This window comes from Trypanosoma melophagium, assembly GCF_022059095.1.
Source record: "Trypanosoma melophagium isolate St. Kilda chromosome Unknown ctg33segment0, whole genome shotgun sequence".
In the NCBI taxonomy this organism is placed as follows: domain Eukaryota; phylum Euglenozoa; class Kinetoplastea; order Trypanosomatida; family Trypanosomatidae; genus Trypanosoma; species Trypanosoma melophagium.
The window spans coordinates 98,243-116,694 of NW_027125167.1; the positions used below are offsets into that span (position 1 = coordinate 98,243).

Sequence of the window (18,452 nt, forward strand, 5' to 3'; positions counted from 1 at the left end):
AGAGGAAGGAAAAAAAAAGCAAAAACAGTAGAAAAAAAAAACAGAAATATTACTATAAACAAAGAAAATAAAAACACACATAAAATAGAAAATAAAAAGGAAGAAAGGAATAACGAATTCTGAAAGAAGCAGAAAAAGAAATAAATAAATAAAGACAAATACTGTTTTTTTTTGTTTTTCTTCCTCTTTTCTGTCTCACTTCTCCTATTTGTACCGATTCAATTGCTGAGATTTCAACTCTGCATGACTACTTGCTATAAAAGAGAAGAGAGAAAGAGTAGAAGGAGGAAAACCAAACCCCCTCATAATAATAATCTCTCTCTCCCTCTCACCAACACGTATATGAAGGTGAGAACCAAAAAAAAAAAAAAAAATAGAGGCAACATCTTCTTTTTTTCTTCCTTCTGTACAAAACGCCTCACCTTTTTTTTTCTTTTTTTTTGGGTTTAGTCATCTAATTCGGTAGGGAGCGGTAAAGCGAAGGCTGCCTGCAAGACACTTTGCTGTTCTTTGCTTAACTGGACCGCCATCACATTATTCTCTGGCCATGCATTTAGTGTCATTCGTAATCGCTTTAGCCGATCGGCGCAAGTCATTTCTGCAGGATTCACCTCTATTCGCTCTGGTACAGTTAATGGTGTTGTGTTATTTCCACCAATGTGTGGTACATTTAATGATTGTAATTGCTGCATCGTAACTTTTGGATTCTTTGGTTCATGACTATTTAATAAAGCACCTTTCTCTGGTAACGCCCCGGCGGGAACTTTGGAATTGGCAAGAATCGCCAATTCCTCATCCGTGAGTTTTGGTAATTGTTGTACAATTTTCTCTGTCATTGTTCCCGTCGCATCATTATAAATACCGCCCGCTATTCCCATTCCTTCTCTGTTATTACTATTATAATTATTATTGGTATCTTTTGCCGTTTCCCGCTCAAGATTATATAGGGCGATATCCACATGTGAGTCCCGCACTAATCCATTGGTGCGAGCCACAAGACGTAAAGTAGATGCCCCCACAACTCCAATCACACGCCGCCAACCACAACGACAAGGAATCACTTTTTCAATCTTTTGTTGTTGCCCGCGTTGAGGAATAATATCCACCTCTACTGTTACCATTGGCGCGGCAATACTGTAACTATCGAGATTCTTCACCACAAGGAGATAAGAACCATCGGCGAGTCGCTCCTCACGTGTGAAGGATTCCTTGCAATTGAGTTTAAATTGTGTCCCGTTAAGCACAAATACGGGTTCCGTCACCTCATAGGCGGCCTTAGCGAGATGTGTGTCAATTTGATCTAGTGGGAGAAGAATGTTATCTTCCTTCTTACGTACGGCATCGCAGCGATCCATGTAGACCCGCATCTTTCCCTCACACATCTCAATAAGACTGCGGCTGTTTACATCGGCATTTTCCATGGCACAGCGGCGAACGTAGTTTAGCATTTCTACACCGCGAAGATAATCGGCGTAAATGGCACTGTACGCCTGTATGAGGCGGCCAAGTTCATTGCGGTATTTATCACTAGAGCTGATGCGGGCTTGACTACGATCGACTTCATATTCACGTGCTTCTGCGCGGCGAAGTAGATCGAGTCCTTCGGCTAGGACAAGTTTTTGAGTCATATATTTGCACGGTGATAATAATAATAATAATAATAATAATAATAATAATAATAATAATAATAATAATAATAATAATATGTATATTTTTTTTTCCTTTTTTGTTTTCTTTTTTCCTAAGGATGAGTAGTTGGATAAACCTTACATTAGAGAAACGTAGAAATCAAATATAGAGGAAGAAATACATTTAGTTTCATATATTTGTTTTTCTTTCTTTATTTCCGCATGCATTACAAGAAATAGAAATTATTGTTACCTTCGAAAAGGAAGGGAAATAATGTAGAGAATAGACAACATAAAAGGGGATCAAACATGCAATAAATTATCCTTCTTTCTTTATCATTCAAATAACAACAAGAATAACACATCCACCATCGCCACAGCACAGATGGAGTGAGAGCGAGAAAGCGATAGAGGATAGAAAGTCACTCTCATATCTATTTATCTCTATATCGATTACGGACGCAAAAAAAAAGGACCACACAAACACAGAAACCCAAAACAAAAACAAAAAAGGATTTCATTCACATGAGTTTGAAGTTTCCCGTCACGCGATCCACCAGTGAGACCGGTGCTGGCCCCACCGCCAATACCGTTTTACTGCCAGGCGCTATTTGTGTCCGCCCCGCATCTCGAATAAGGGCGTGTGGTAAAGACTCCCGCTTTGCCGCCCACAGCGCCTCCATCAATCGCTCCTCGCTCTCACACTGCAGTGCCACTTTGGTACTGCCAGCGAACTTCCACGCATCCAACCACGATACCCATTCTCCATTTAACTCCGCTGCCTCACACGCCGATGGATTTACTCCGTTTTCGCCTCTTGTTGTTATTGTTGCGGTATGACGGCGGCTATTAATATCTTCCACTACAGCTACGGCGGCATGGGCACACTGGGCGGCAATTTTACCCGTTCCCATTTTCAGATCTTTTCGCACAACGAGAGTCATCTTCATTGGTTCGCCGTGGTGTGAGAGAAACGCTTTTGCTTGTTGTCCCTTCGCCTGCAGTCGTGATGAAAAGAAAAAACAATGACCGCCGGCACGCGACCACAGTAATGTGACCACAACACCAGTACTAAAGGAAACGAAGAAGGAAACAAAGTCCGTCGCCGTAGAAGACATGTTATCTTTATCTGTAATATATATATATATATATATATATATACTTCCCGTCCCTCGTCCTTGTTTGAGCCTTTGATTTTTTCACTGTGTTTGTGTTGCCTATCTGCGGACAAAACACAGCGAATTTTTTATTTTTTATTTTTACTCAGAGTCCAGTAATAATAGATTCCGCTCCGATGAATCGATCAATCCTTTTTTCTCTCTCACTGAGAAGCTGGTAAGGGAGAAAAATGAATATTAATATAACCCTAATAACGATTAAAAAGAGAAATAGAAATAGAAATAAGGAGGAGAGAGAGAGAGAAAGGATTTAATCACATGATAAATAGGAAAAGAACGAAAAATAAAACAAGAACATTTTATATTCTCTCTCATTTTTCTTTTCTTACTTCTGAAAACAAATACATGAACGGTAGACATCAAGACCAACTTCCAAGTAGTTTATGCGTATAAAAACACACACATATAAATCTCCACTTTCTTTATTTTTTCTTTCCTCTCTCCCTCTCCTTCTACATATATATTATATATAATATACCATTGCTCATAAAAAGATTAAGAAAGTAGCTGAGGAAGTTCCCCAATGTTTGGGTTACTGACGTTAAGAAAAACAAAAGAAGAAGGTTTAAAAAAAAAAAAAAAAGACAGGGTCATTTGATATTAGAATTTTTATCAACCCCATCTCACCCACACCCACGTTATTTCTTCCCATTAATTCTAGTGAAAATAGTCATATCCTTTCGTTTTCGTACCTTTCCCCCTCTCTTCTCGTCTTTCTGATAATAATAATTATTTTTTTTTTTTTGAAATCATTCCCTTCACAGACGCAGATAATAAAAACAGAAAAAAGGGAAAAATAGTGAAATTAAGAAAAAAAGAAAAGACCTTCGTAATGAAACAGAGAATTTGTCGTTCGTCTTCATCATCCTCAGTATTTATTATCTGATAATAAATTCTCTCCAAATCCCCTTTTCTTAACAGCACTCATCCGTAGAATGAAACACAAGCAGTAAAATTGTTACATTATCGCCACCATGCAAGTCATGCACTACGTGATCTGCCAAACTGTTCGTCACATCCTGCAAAACATGCCGGAGTTTATTACCGCAATATTGTGTGGATGCACCACTATTCATAGGCGTACATGGAGAAGTTTTAAGAGTATCACTATTATTATTATTATTATTATTATTATTATTATTATTATTATTATTATTATTATTATTATTATTCTCATCATTAGCGTACCTAAAACTATTCATTCTCTCCTCCCGCCTACTCCCCATACACTGCGGAGGTGGAGTGGCAAAACGCATCTCCGATGTACTATTATTGCATTTCCCACGATCATCAAATCCACTGTAATTCACATGCGGTAATGTCAAAGAAGAAAAACGACGACCACACGAATTGGAGAACGATAATGATAAGGATTGTGTTGGTGGTGGTGATGTGTACTTCACATCTTGCAATACTTTCAACGAATCCGATGAATCCGTGAATGTGGGTAATAGGTCCGAAACCCCAATAGACGGCGGTAATAAACCCGTATTCCCATTCATTGCGTCATTTTCATTTTCTTCTTTTTCTTTTTCGTGTTGTAAAGGGCGATTTCCACTTAAAGCTCCAGACTGAAGAAGTCGGTTACGAACAAACGCCACCACATCCTCCGAACTCATATGATCCCACACCCCATCTGTTGCTAAAACAAGAAACTCATCGCCTTTCAGTTCAGCTTCGTATACATCCGCAATATTACTAACAACATTGCCTGTTAAACACGGCCCCGCATCGAAATCTGGTATTTGTGTAACTGAAGGGATCACAGCGTCGTAATTTGGAGTGGCAGAGATGGAACAATATTTCAACCGTTTACAACCAAAAGAATCACTATCAGTATTATCACTACTAGCATTGTTATTATTATTATTATTATTATTATTATTATTAGTCTCCATAGCACTAGTTCCATCCATCAGTGAATAGGAATGAAATAAAGGAGAAACCTCATTCATTTCATCCTCACTGCTATTTCTGAGGTTATCCTCAAGCAGTGGTGCCGTAATATCTACTTGGGGAACAGTAAAATTCATCCACTCACTAACACAACTACTTTGATCACCATCCATAATAGCATTATTATAGTCGTCGGCTTTCCTTTTCCCCATTTCTTCTCTCTGCGACTTCCATTGCTCTGGTGGTAATTTATAAATAAAATCCCCAAGTGATCTCGTTACTTGCAGTGTTCCATCCACACGATCACACTCAATACAACCTCCACATTGTGCCACACGTGTTCTCTCCCACGGATGTGTGGCAATACGGTGATCAACGGTACTCACCAAAACAGCACCATCGGAAATGCGGGCAAGTACCGCACGACTGTCCCCAAGATTCGCAATAGATATATAAGAGGGAATAGTACCACTAGGCATAGCAGAGGTACCTTGATAAAAGGCAACAATACCTGCCGTAGTACCAATACAATGTCTTTGAGTATCATGTACGGTATCATATAAGGTGCGATCAAGGTGAATAAGGGCTTGTACAAGAGCACTACTTACAAAACGTTGTGGAGGAATTGTTTCTTCAGTATTTGACACCTCCTCTACACTTTTTTCACAAACTTTGATGCCAGTATTAATATTAGTATTAGAACTAGTACAATCTCCTTGATTGGATATTGATACTCCTGCAGGTTGGGATATATTTCCTTCAGCCTCATGGGTCGCCAGAAGTTGTAATGCTGATCGTGTAAGTGCTTCATTAAAATGCTCAAGATAATATAATGAAGCTAGATTAGATAACTGATCCCCATTATGTCCATCAAATACACCGTACATATTATACGAATCGGATCTTCCATTATAAGAACAATATTGTTGTTGTTGTTGTTGTTGTTGTTGTTGTAATAACGAACACTCAACTGGGAATGGTACGCGTTCATGAATGCACACCGCATCTTCTTGCGAATTACGATGTCCTCCTAATGTTGTATGTGCCACTGTTGTCATCACATGCGATACACGTAATGCTGTGGCCTCTAATGGTTTAGTCAAACTCTTATAAAGAGAAGTATTACATACATTTAAACCAGCAACACTATTACTACTACTAACACTAACTGCTGGATTCTCTGATTCTAGAGACTGTGAAACACAAACACATTCCTCTTTTTTGGAGTAAAAAGGAATACTATCTTTGGCTAATGGACACGACGCCTTCTCCGACTCTTTGCATTGTTTTGTATTGTTTACCCAACCACTACATATTTCATTGGTATTACTGATATTATTATTACTAGCGATCATGCTGTTATTGTAACTGGTATTACGTAAAGCCCCAATAGATGTATTCATCTCCGTCAAAGACTGTTGAAAACCAGGAACATGTTCACACGAACCACCAAAGACACTTGTAAACACATCGAAGTCACAATGCGGTGGGGCTGGCGATAGAGGTGTGGCAAACACCAACATATCATCTAGGGAACTCGTCCTAACACCAATACGGTATTTTTGCTGTCGTGATCTACGCGATTCACGTGAAATACTGACAAAGGATGAAGAATTGTCTCCACAATGGATATTAGATAAAATAGGCACGACGTTTTCATCTGAACATGCCCCAAATTGTGGAGAGGTTCTTTCCTCTTGTTCCTCTTCGTGTAGATGATGTCTTATTGTTAAGGAAGTAGGGAATCCCAACACCGCTGAAGCGGAAGGCGTAGATAGATTACTTAAGAATGATGGGGGTGTTTGCATCTTGACAACTCCCACTCTAATACTTAATATTTACTTTCTCTTTCTTTATATATATATATATATATATATATATATATATATCGTATTTTTCTCTTTTGGTTTCTATTTATTTATTTATGTATATGTGTGTATATTTCTATTTCTCTGTCTTTCTTCTGTTGTTTTTTTTTTTTTTGGATGTTTTATTTTATTTGTGTGTTGGAGAGTAAGTCTTCCTTCTTTAAGAACACTGGCAACAACACTTTTTTGTTGCCCCACAAAACAAACAAAGAAACAAATAAGCGAAACGTTACTGGCTATGAGGGAAAAAAATCTATGGTTTTATTTTACTTTGTTTTTTTCTTTTGTGAATTCTGGATTAGAACCTATACTTCTATGCAAACATGAGAAATAATGACGAACAAATGTGAGTGAAGATATTTTGGAGAAGGTGGAAATATTATATATATATACCACAGTCACATTAATTCCCATTTCTTTCTTTTTTCTCTCCATTTTCTTCGTCAAAGGTGATATACAATAATACACAGTAATATAAATAATAGTAAGAAAGAAAAACTGTTCCACAAAACAAAGAACGCATAAGATTGCCAATGTTTATATAATTAATAGTATGTTTCGCGCTATAACCCTTTTCATTTCTCTTTGAATGTAAAGGAAGGAGTATCTGATCCCCGTCAAACATTCCAATAATAATAATAATAATAATAATAATAATAATAATAATAATAATAATAATAATAATAATAATAATAATCCATTAATTAAATTCAACTCTGCCATCTTTTCGAAACAACGGCAGTAACAACTGTTCTACGACAAATGACAATGCCTCTACGGAGTCTGATGTAACAAATACCCGGCCTGTACGATACACCAATGCTTCTACCTTTAATTGTGCCTTTCGAACTAAAGGGCATGTAGATACTTTATTAGATGTAATGCCTTTATCTTCTGTGTGAGACACTTCTTCTCCTTTTATACTTATCCTGTCATCTACGGTTTGTTCTAGTGAAACAGAACGATCATGATTTAACATGTTAATATCCTCTTCCCATCGTGAACGTTTTCTTCCACTAGCATTATTATTATTATTATTATTATTATTATTATTATTATTATTATTATTATTATTATTATTATTATTATTATTATTATTATTATTATTATTATTATTACTATAACTCCGCGGTGCTCCCACAAACACACTTCCCATAGGCACCACAGACATCATCTCACTACCAAAGAAAAACGCATCCGCATCACGTTCAGTTATTTGAATGGGATTTGTTTTCTCAATAATGTTAGCTACTGGGGGAGTTTTAAAGTGACACACAATACGTAATGTACGCCGGTATTGTTGAGGGGCTACGGAAATATCCGTTACAAAACGCCACCAATGCGTGTAAACTTCACTACTATTTTCTTCTATTCCTCCCACTCCAGTACTCTTTGTTTTATTATTATTATTATTATTATTATTATTATTATTATTATTATTATTATTATTATTATTATTATTATTATTATTTTGCTTATTACTCGTAGAGGTATAAAAAGCTATACGTTCACGTAACCACCTGGCACCTTCCTCTGAGGTATCCACCTCCTCCTCTTGCTTTTTCTTTCCTGTTTTCTTATTACTATTATTATTACTATTACTATTCAAATACTGTTGTGGGGGTGCTGGATAGAGTACAACCTGAAAAAACGCAATACTCTTCGTAGCTCCATGTGAAGTATACGCCGCTGGCAAACGACGGGCCACGTAGTCGTGCACAAAGTCTGCAATCACAAGTGCGTGTTCAACACAACCACTAGAAGCCACACGTAATACACCGCTGGTGTGCAGAGATGCCACAACACCACTACCAATGGATATAGTATTATTATTATTATTATTATTATTATTATTATTATTATTATTATTATTATAAGGATGAAGGCGTAATAGTGGAAAGCGGAGAAGACAGCTGGTGGGCACAGCAGCGGCATTACGTATTAATTCCGCATTCCACGCACGGTGGAAAAAGTCCAGGAGATCGAGAGAACCACCGAGGAACTGCACCACAACAAAGATAGCGCACACACGTCCTTCCATCACTATTGTTTTTCTTTTATTTTTAGTATTTTCTTTATTTGGCGGCTATGTTTGCCTATATAAACAAAGCAAGAAGCAAAGGAAGAAAGAAAAAAAAAGAAAAGAAAACGCAAATAATTAAGTTTACAAAAAGCGTGAGAATAACACCACCATTTCATTATTGGCATTAAGAGATAGAAACAAAAAAGGAGAAGCAATCAGTACAACTTAAGGGAATTGGATGGGAGAAATAAAAAAAATAAAGAAAAAGAAACACAAACAAATGGAATTTTAAACTATTTCATACAAAAGAGAAAATGAACAACCAATTGGAATCAAAACTCGGCTAATAGACTCACCAGTTGTTGTTTCTTGGCACAAATACACGGAACCCGTTTCGACTAGATTATACATAATATATATATATATATATATATATATATATATATATATATATATATAATTTTCATATCTCTTTCGGTTTGTATTTTCTTTTTAATCATCTTCTTCTTCACATATGTCAATTATCTCTCCATTCCCGTGCCAAATACGGATAAACAAAACAATAATCTCACAAAAAAAAAAACAAGACAAAAAAGAAAAGAAAAAAAGGAAGAACTCTTCTCCATTACAGACCCAGCTCCATACGCAGTTCTTCCTCCTTCTTCATATACTCTCGACGCCGCTGTTCTTTCGCCGCTTCCAGAGCGATATTAATACGATCACGCGATAATCGACGTCGACGCACTTTCGCCTCCACACAATCCCCCGCCGTCTTCCACTCAAATGTGCCCTTCTGCTCCTCTTCACGTGTGGGCCAACGAGCGGCGTACATCCATTCCCCCACACGCCAGGGATGTAATTCTTTACGCACAAGTCTCGATCCACTCGGCCGCGATGTTGTTCCATCCACACTCCCATCCGCCCATCGCCATCCTGTATTTCCGGGTGTATTTGGTGAACTAATAGTCCCAGTGGATATAGTATTATTATTATTATTATTATTATTATTATTATTATTATTATTAGTGTTATTAGTGTTACTAGTGGTTGGGGTGGTAGTGGATAGTGTGTTTCCTTTTCGTATCGTGGCTGTGGCGTTAAGCATAGCAATATCCACCACTTCTCCATTTGGATCATCAAACCGAAATGTTAAATGTGGTCGCCAACGTCGTCGTCCATTTGTGTCCACCTCCCGCTCCTCATTCTCGTACACCACCACTGTGTCTATTTCACACATTCCCCGCATTTCATCCTCAAAGGCGGCTTTTATATCCGCCAGTTCAAAGCGACAGCGATCATCCTCTTGTAAATCTAGCAATCGCTGCGGTACAACAGTCGTATTAAAGTATGATGCGAAGTCAAATGTTCCACCACGATCACGCAGTTGTTGTCGTTTTTGCTGGGCGTGACGAAAAGCCTGCATGAATCCAGCGGATTGATTCCCTTTACGAATTTCACGCATAATAATGAGTTGATCACGCAAACCGTTAGATGTTTGCAGGAGTGTGGCATTACTTTCTGCTACTGCCGCTACTGCCTCAAGTGTATTTTTTTTCTTCTCTGTGATTTCAATTGCCTCTTCAGTAAACTGGACATAGAAATTATCATGGGCATCACTCCATTCATAAAGAATAGCGTTGCGTTGTAATGGTTCATCCATCGTTACCAGCTGTATAAGCAGCGCCGCATCACTTGTAGAATTACCTTCGATTCCATCTTTTCCACTCATTAAATTATTATTATTATTATTATTATTATTATTACCTGAAGTCTCAAGATCACTACTGTTTTCTCTTTTCTGCCATTTGGGAGTATCCAAAAACTTTTGCTGCTCACTTTTCACGTATGCTCGTCGCAAGTCATTATCATTATCATCATTATTCACATTTGATATCATTTCATCAATACTGACAACAGAACTTGAGCGACTGCGACGTTTTTTCTTTCGCCCTATATGAATACCAGGAGAATTACTACGTACTCCTTTTATACCATCATTCCCCTCAACTTTACTCATATCCGCAATACGAACCGGTACTGCAGCACGTGAAGGAAATAATGAACCTGTTGTTCTCTCACTTGTGACTTCCACCACTTCCAATGACGACATTTTTTCTTCTTTTTCTTGTTCCTGTGAATACTCATTTTGATTATGATCTTCTCGTTGTGTTGGAACTACTACCGGTGGAAGTGAACTTTCATCGGGTTCCACCTCACCCGCCAGATTCCACACAGCAGCCATTAACGGGCGTGCAATATTTAAATCACGCAGATATCCCGCAGCAAGACCAACACTTCGCCAACCATCCCGCGTACCGGTAGATTCACTCTGTGGGATTGGTAGAGGTGCTCGATGCGTTGTCGTCTCAACAGGTGCTAAATCCCATACAAAGGGTAATTTAATCGAATATATCTCTTCAGATCCATCACATGAAAAAAGCAATTCATTACTCTGTGGAACTGATATTAACTGACGTGTGAAGCCATAATTATGCCCTGGACTTAAAGGAGACGTTCTTGTTGCTGTTGCTGTTGTCTTTGTGATTGTTTCTGATAATGCTGTAGTTGATGGAGATAGTGTTGGTGATATTATATCATCTCTGCATGGTGGTGTTAAAAGCATAAGAACTGTGTAGTTCTCTTTGGGATCCATAAAGGTTAATGGAGGTGAGACTGGCATCAATACCGTACCACTCGCACCCTCCACTACACCGCTATTATCTCTCAGATGCTCTTCTCCGGACTTTCTTTCTTCTAAACATGATAACGTTGATTTCTTTGGTGATATATTCTTCTTCTTATCTTCCTCTTCCTTCTTATTGTTATTATCATCGTTATTGTTTTTCTTCTCCGAGTCCTCTGTATCTCTCAGCCACGCCTCTAACGCCTGCTGCTCCACTGTAGAAACCGTCACTGCTGTTTCTACTGTGCTATTATTATTTCTATCCATTTTCTCACCATGCAGTGCTTGTGGTTGTTGTCCCAGCAACAAAATAACATCATCATCAGTGAGAGCGGCAATGCAAAGCCATGAGGTATCTACATCCTGCCGTAATGTATGACGGCCTAATGGAACGACTTGCACAAAGTGTTCTCGTGGTGTACGTGCACCCATGCCACTTCCATCTGTGTCATCATACACACGATGTAACTGCAGTAATTTACCAGAACACCCGCTAAGACTCCAGAAACGCAAACGCGGTCGGGCGAGAAGAATGGTCGGTGAACGTTCCATTGTATGAAATGGCAATCGCAATAAGGCCACACAAGGATCACAGAGAGATTCTGCTGCACCTTCACGTACAATAGGTGTAATACCACGAACAACAGCTCGTAAAGGAGTAGCGGTGTAATAAACACTTAATTGCGTTACATGCAACTCTGCCATTGATCCACCGAAACTGTGGGCGTGAGAGGCTATAAATAGACTTAATGGAAGTGTGTGATACGCACCTGTAGTACTGCTGTTATTACCACTAACACCTCCACTAGTAGTACTATCATGCACACCAACATTATTGCAATACCGACACAATACCTGACAAGGACCTACAAGACATACATTAGATGCTACACCTGTTTCAAGACGATATAATAATGGCATTCCATTAGTACTTTTACTTTCAATAGATTCCGATGTAGGGGATAGATGCGTCCCATTTGAGGTATTAGCATACATATTATTGGTTTTCTTTTCATTTTCCCTATTTCCATCATTATGGATAGGAGTAGTATCTGATGTTTCAGGAGAACCATTATTCCTACAACTCTCTCCATTAAAAGAATCCGATAAGGAAAAAGGAGCTGCAGTAAGATAAGGAGCGAGAGTAAGTTTTACCGCACGATCACGTTCAACGTCAAATATAACAATTTCACCAACTTCATCAACACTTACAACAAAAGGTTGATAGCGTCTACTGTCCGCTTTAGGTTCCATCGCAACAAGTGCAAAGTTGAGAGCAAGTACTTTATTTTTTGCGTGTAGTTCATGATGAAGCACAAAGTGTGCAGCCACACTCATCACACATACACTAAATCGTGTACGATCACTTCCGCATGCTGCTGCAAAGTAGCGATTCCATTTTAGCGGTAACACACGTCCACGACTAAAAACACATTCCGCACTAACACACAAATACGCATCTTGTAAATGAAAATTATCCCTAAACTCCACAGACTCCCAAATTCCCGTTCGCACATCCACATTAGAGTTCCTGTTCTTATCATCTGTATTCTTTCTCATATTCGTTCGGCTATTGGCTAGTGCGGCTACGGCTGCAGGTGTAAGATACCGTTGACGGTATATACGAATCCCATTACGGTGTGCCGTTATTAGTAATCCACCCGCAGAACACATGGAACGTACACGTCGATTTGGAAATGGTTCCAATACAATATTTGTAGGTCGCTGCAAGTTCGGGAATACAGGAATATGCGCATCATATTTTTTACCGTTGCTATTGTTTTTCTTCGATGAAGACTTCCTGTGGCTGCTTCTACCACTACTACTAGTACTACTACTACGTCCAGAACTAGATCGAGAACCATGTGAAGACGTGGATATATTGCTGTTGACACTACAGTCTCGCACTCTTTTTCCACTTCGGCTTCTGTTACTATTAAGATCATCTTCACTCTCTCGCTCTTTGGGCGAAGTGATAGGAGGATCTGCACGCATGTCTCATGCCTTTTGGGGACGAAAGTGGCAAAAAAAACAAAAGAAAACAAACAAAAAAAATAATTCGAATTTACTTGAGCAAAGTCCCTTTTCTTTTTACTGAACTATAGTTTCTATTTTTTTTTTCTCCTTTCACTTCAATTTCGTTTTCGCTTCGTTAAATACTTTGATAATATGTAACTATAAAAATATTAGTTTAAAAGAAATATGAACAAACGGGGGAAAAATAAGCAGAAAAAAACGAGAGAAGCATAAGAACCACCTTTTCCTTTCTATCTATCTTTATCTCCTTAACTTTTTCTTACTCTCATCCATAATAAGACTGTAAACAAGACAAGTACAAAAATAATGATAATAATGATAATAATAATAATAATAATAATAATAATAATAATAATAATAATAATAATAATAATAATAATAAAAGAATAACCTAGAACTCGCTATAATTTCCTTTTTTTTGGTGGGGGAAGTGGGTGTTTGATTCCCTCAAGTATTTTTTTCTCTTCTTCCCCCTTCTTTCCCTTGTCCTCGGAGTGATGTAATACTACTCTTTTTTCATCCTCCTATTTTTAGTTCTTACATGCAAAGTAAATAAAAAGAATAGAAATGCCGTAATATATAACTATTCCAAAAGAGCAGAAAAGACAATAACAATTTTTTTTTTTTACATAAAATAGCAGAAAAAAAAACAATAGCAAACATAAGTTAGTAGTAGTGCAAATCATCAAAGGAAAAGCAATATAGAACACATCTCTTTATACAACTTACTTGATGCCTATCACGCAAACAACATTTTTCAAATCCGACATTACGACTACTGCAGAATCTCTCGTTAATAGCACTCACATACAGAAATAAAGAAACATATATAGTCCCATAACAATATTGGTGCAAAAGACTATTATTATTACTCTTGTTCCAATGCTCATGCAATCTTATTACCATTCACCAACGAATAAGCAGCGAATCAGTCTGAGACATTCCAAACTTTGTGTCAACTCCAAGGCCAATCATCCACTGGTCATTCCTACACAATAATAATAATAATAATAATAATAATAATAATAATAATAATAATAATAATACTAAAACAGATGAGAGAAAGAGCAAAAAAAATAAAAATAAAAATAAACATTTACAACCACTTGACATAATAAAGGAAAATAAAAAGGATGGTTTAAATTGCGAAACATTACAATACAAATCCTATTGAAAGTACATGAATCGCCTAGGACAGAATAACTGGTTTGTATAAGAAGGGAAGAGGAGGGAGAAAGAAAAAAAGAACTAAACTGAAAAAAAGTATATATAAAAAAGAAGAAAGGGAGTGGAGGCATATGGTGACAGATGACTGGCTGTGGTCGATTTTCTCCTATTTAACACATTTGTATTTTTTTTTATTTCGATTGCATCATTTAGCACCACACACGCACACCGCAGATTCTACTAATTGTCAAGGGACTCCCCATTGTCGTTTTTATTTTTGTTTTTTGTTTTTTTTATTTGGTTCCCAGATTCTTTGTCAAACTATTTCTTGTCCACATCTGGTATATATATATATATATATTCTGAATGGCTTAAAGTCTCATCGCAGTCATTCATATTCCCTTAATCTAAAACAGAGATAATAAATGAGCTTTAAAAATCCCTGTCCTTTCAATTCGTCTACTTTGATTCTTGGCAGTACACAATGCGAAAATTAACTTGATTACTTTTTCCCCAAACACACGCATATAAATAAATACCATCGAGTTTATTTCACTACACAGAAAACGTTTACTTGAGCAACGCCATACAAAGTTCCTTTTCAGTTTTGGGATTGACACAGGCGTCATGTTGTTCCTTTTTTTTTTTCTTTTTCTTTTTCACATGTGTACAGAAATCTGATACTAAACTTTACTTTCTAAAAAAAACTTTGTTGAGAACTGTGAATCGCCTTCTGCGCACTCCACTCTGTTAATACTCTACTCATACTTTCCTTCAACTCTTCCATTTGTGCCTCCATATCCTTAAAGAGATTCTCAACGGCCTCCTGCGCCGCCTTGCGTTGTAAAGTCTCCGCCTCCAATTCCTTCTTGAGATCTTTTATCTGCGACTCCAATTTTTTTCGTTGATGTTTATGTGTTTCCTGTTCCGCCTTGCGTTGTGTTACTTCCACTTCCAGCTTTTTCTTCAATTTCTTTACACTTGCCTCCAATTCCCCTTGTCGATCATGCATGGCTTCTTCATATTGTTTTCTCTCCTTCATTTGTGCGTCCACCTCTCCCTCGAGCTGTTCCCTCTGAGTTTCCAGCTTTTCATTCCATTCCCCCAACCGCACCTCGAGAGAAGTTTGGCTTTCTTTCCACCATTCCTCCTGTTTCCTTGTGTTTTCTTCCATTAAATGATCGTGTTTGGATAATTTTTCCCACACGCGTTTCATTTCTTGCAGTGTATTCTTTGCCACTTCAGCCACCGTCACTGGACGTTCCACCAGTTCCCACGGCCGATCATCCTCCTCCGTAGGCGAAGAAGTATTATTACCATTGTTCTCATTATCATTATTTAATGGAATCACAGAGACAGAAGGCGTTTCACATACAATTTCCTGCTCCGTGATTTCCTCCGCGCCATTTGGGGTTATATTACTGATGGAAGTATCAGAAGGACTCTTTTTAACCTTCTGCTTTGTATCCGTTTCGTTGATAAGTTCTTTCATTTGGTTGATCTCCTTATCGTGCACCATTTTCTTTTATACCAGATATATATATGTCACAATCCACACAAGAAAAAAAGAAGAAGAAAATGAAAAATAAATAAATAAAAAAAGAAAAATGAGAAAAAGAGCGAGAAAGCAAAAAAAAAAACATAGAGTCACAAGGGCAGAACCGAATAGCAATTCAGCAGCTGTAGAGTCTTTGAAAGGACTCCTAAAAATAGAAATTCAATAAATCAAACTATAAGTTAAATCGCCCACAAGTAGTTACATGCAAAAATATTGCTTGAAGAGTGGTAGAGGGGAGAAATTTTTGTTAAAAAAAGCAAATGAGTTAAGACAACTGAAATCCAACGTAGAAGGAAATAAGAAAAGAAAAAAAAAGTCAATCGCTCACAATAATAACGGATACCCCTATTACCACCAATGGTTTACTGATGGCTTATAGTTGAAAATTTTTGTGGTTTTGTTTTATTGTTTATTTCTTTCACTTTGCTGAAATTATATTCTGTTTGTTTTTCATGGATGAAAGAGAATTCTCATGGCACTTTATTTTGCTACCTTGGTCGTATTCTAAACTAACCCCAACGACAAATATTTGTTATCGACCCCCATTCGTGTATCTTCTGTTTTTTATTTCTTATCATCGAAGAAACAGGAGTACAAATGTCAACAAAAAAAAAAGAAAAAAAATTAAAAGAGAAAAGAGAAAAATAAAAAAATAAAAAAAACTTATTTTCTCCCCAGCAACAATCTACTTATCACAAGCCACTGTATCTAACTGATCCCCTCATAGATGGAAAATATCGTCGCATCACGGTAGAGTTTCTCCACCGGATACCCCGTATTAAATCCATTGCCCCTCAATATTTGTACGGCATTCGTCACACACCGTTCACACACTTCAGCGCCCAATAACTTTGCCGATGAGGCGTAAAATGTATGCGCGCGTCCCCGATCAATTTCCCACGCCGCCCGATACGCCAATAATTGCACCGCCTCAATAGAAGCCGCCATATCGGCCAACATAAAAGCCACGGATTGGTGCTCGGCAATATATTTTCCCATCGTTTTGCGTTGCTTGGCGTATTCGCAGGCCTCTTCTAATGCCCGGCGGGCGACGCCAACGGCGGTCGAGTGAAGTCAAACGCCCGCATCGCAATTTTAAATCCATCGCCGGGGCGGCCGGGTACATTTTTGTCGGGAATCACAACATTTTCAAAGAGAATACCGCGTGTATCACTGCAGCGTTGGCCCATGTTAATTTCCTTTTCGCCAGGTTTAATACCGGGTGTATTGGCATCCAAGACAAATCCAACACATCCATCGGCGGAGTTGGCGAGTAAAAAGTACCAGTTGGCCACACCGCCATTTGTAATCCACATTTTTTGTCCATTCACTTCCCATGCGACTCCTTTTTTTTTTTTTTTGCGGCAAATATTTTTATTCCAGCCACATCCGAACCTGCCTCGGGTTCTGTAACGCAGTAGGCAGAGACGAGTGTTTCTTCTGTCATGCGGGTGAGGAATTCCTTCTTTTGGGCATCATTTCCGGCAATAATAACTGGCGCCTGACTTAAATTATTTGCCTCAAACGCGGTAGACATACCGGAACATCCCCATGATAGTTCCTCATGCACCAGTAATCCTTCAAAACAACTGGCGCCCATTCCTCCATACTCCTGTGGGATATGCATATTAATAAGACCCAATTTCCATGCTTCCTTGAAGATATTATATGGATATTCCATAGACTTATCATATTGGGCGGCAACAGGAATTATTTTTTCCTTTGCAACACGGTAAGCCACTTACTTGATTTCCTTCTGTTGTTGGGATAACTCAAAAGAAATACCAGCGCCCGCGGAATCAGAAGCCGATGAGGAAGACATGAGTAGTCCTGTACGGCGGTACATACAGCTCTGAAGTGAACGCCGGATCATTATTTGGAATTGGATATATGTTTTGACTTTTTTCCCCCTCTTTTCTCTGCTTTTCTCTATCTTTCAATAATAGATAAATGAGTATATGATATTCTTCTTTTCTTTTTTCAAGTACAATCCACTCTTACAACTGTCGTACTTTATTGCAAGGAATTTTATTTAGTATTGAATATTTGTCATAAAACAGCGAAAAGGAAGGGAAAATAAATTAAATTCAAAGGTATTAACAAGGCATCTTGAACAATACTGTAAGAGAAAACACAGTCCTGTGTAGAACACAAAAGAAAACGACGAACCAAATACAAAAAAGAGCATTCCCCACTCTCGCCTTCATGTATATATATATATATATATATATACTGTGTAAAGCACGCATATTAAATACGTCATAAAGTACACGGTTATACTCTTTCTCAAACTCAATAAAGATGAAACAGTGATGCAAAAAAAAAAAATGAAAAGAAAAAGAAATTCGGTTCAATATTCTTCCCTTCAAAAGAACAGAAACGTAAGTATAACTGAATAAGGGAAGACAACCCCC

At 37.8% G+C, this 18,452-nt stretch overlaps 9 protein-coding genes across 9 annotated transcripts; all 9 read right to left on the minus strand.

Annotated features, from left to right (window-relative positions):
- Positions 1-446: 446 nt before the first annotated feature.
- On the minus strand, positions 447-1,628 carry LSM04_006133 (uncharacterized protein; the record flags this gene model as incomplete). The annotated part of the gene is made up of 1 exon (XM_067331095.1): positions 447-1,628. One exon carries the CDS (start codon positions 1,626-1,628, stop codon positions 447-449), a length of 1,182 nt encoding a protein of 393 aa, XP_067189095.1.
- A 521-nt stretch (positions 1,629-2,149) lies between these two features.
- On the minus strand, positions 2,150-2,746 carry LSM04_009496 (Peptidyl-tRNA hydrolase; the record flags this gene model as incomplete). Its single annotated transcript, XM_067331096.1, has 1 exon — positions 2,150-2,746. The coding sequence occupies one exon, from the start codon at positions 2,744-2,746 to the stop codon at positions 2,150-2,152; it is 597 nt and encodes a 198-aa protein (XP_067189143.1).
- Positions 2,747-3,720: 974 nt separating this feature from the next.
- Positions 3,721-6,510, minus strand: LSM04_008159 (PPM-type phosphatase domain; the record flags this gene model as incomplete). The annotated part of the gene is made up of 1 exon (XM_067331097.1): positions 3,721-6,510. One exon carries the CDS (start codon positions 6,508-6,510, stop codon positions 3,721-3,723), a length of 2,790 nt encoding a protein of 929 aa, XP_067189125.1.
- Positions 6,511-7,270: 760 nt separating this feature from the next.
- On the minus strand, positions 7,271-8,611 carry LSM04_005124 (uncharacterized protein; the record flags this gene model as incomplete). Its single annotated transcript, XM_067331098.1, has 1 exon — positions 7,271-8,611. One exon carries the CDS (start codon positions 8,609-8,611, stop codon positions 7,271-7,273), a length of 1,341 nt encoding a protein of 446 aa, XP_067189069.1.
- Positions 8,612-9,218: 607 nt separating this feature from the next.
- On the minus strand, positions 9,219-13,271 carry LSM04_007961 (uncharacterized protein; the record flags this gene model as incomplete). Its single annotated transcript, XM_067331099.1, has 1 exon — positions 9,219-13,271. The coding sequence occupies one exon, from the start codon at positions 13,269-13,271 to the stop codon at positions 9,219-9,221; it is 4,053 nt and encodes a 1,350-aa protein (XP_067189117.1).
- A 1,906-nt stretch (positions 13,272-15,177) lies between these two features.
- On the minus strand, positions 15,178-15,999 carry LSM04_003878 (uncharacterized protein; the record flags this gene model as incomplete). The annotated part of the gene is made up of 1 exon (XM_067331100.1): positions 15,178-15,999. One exon carries the CDS (start codon positions 15,997-15,999, stop codon positions 15,178-15,180), a length of 822 nt encoding a protein of 273 aa, XP_067189053.1.
- A 702-nt stretch (positions 16,000-16,701) lies between these two features.
- Positions 16,702-17,037, minus strand: LSM04_007839 (Acyl-CoA dehydrogenase/oxidase C-terminal; the record flags this gene model as incomplete). The annotated part of the gene is made up of 2 exons (XM_067331102.1): positions 16,702-16,746; positions 16,804-17,037. The coding sequence occupies 2 exons, from the start codon at positions 17,035-17,037 to the stop codon at positions 16,702-16,704; spliced, it is 279 nt and encodes a 92-aa protein (XP_067189114.1).
- A 35-nt stretch (positions 17,038-17,072) lies between these two features.
- Positions 17,073-17,354, minus strand: LSM04_005486 (uncharacterized protein; the record flags this gene model as incomplete). Its single annotated transcript, XM_067331103.1, has 1 exon — positions 17,073-17,354. The coding sequence occupies one exon, from the start codon at positions 17,352-17,354 to the stop codon at positions 17,073-17,075; it is 282 nt and encodes a 93-aa protein (XP_067189083.1).
- An 11-nt stretch (positions 17,355-17,365) lies between these two features.
- Positions 17,366-17,911, minus strand: LSM04_007388 (Acyl-CoA dehydrogenase/oxidase; the record flags this gene model as incomplete). The annotated part of the gene is made up of 2 exons (XM_067331104.1): positions 17,366-17,778; positions 17,824-17,911. The coding sequence occupies 2 exons, from the start codon at positions 17,909-17,911 to the stop codon at positions 17,366-17,368; spliced, it is 501 nt and encodes a 166-aa protein (XP_067189108.1).
- Positions 17,912-18,452: the final 541 nt, after the last annotated feature.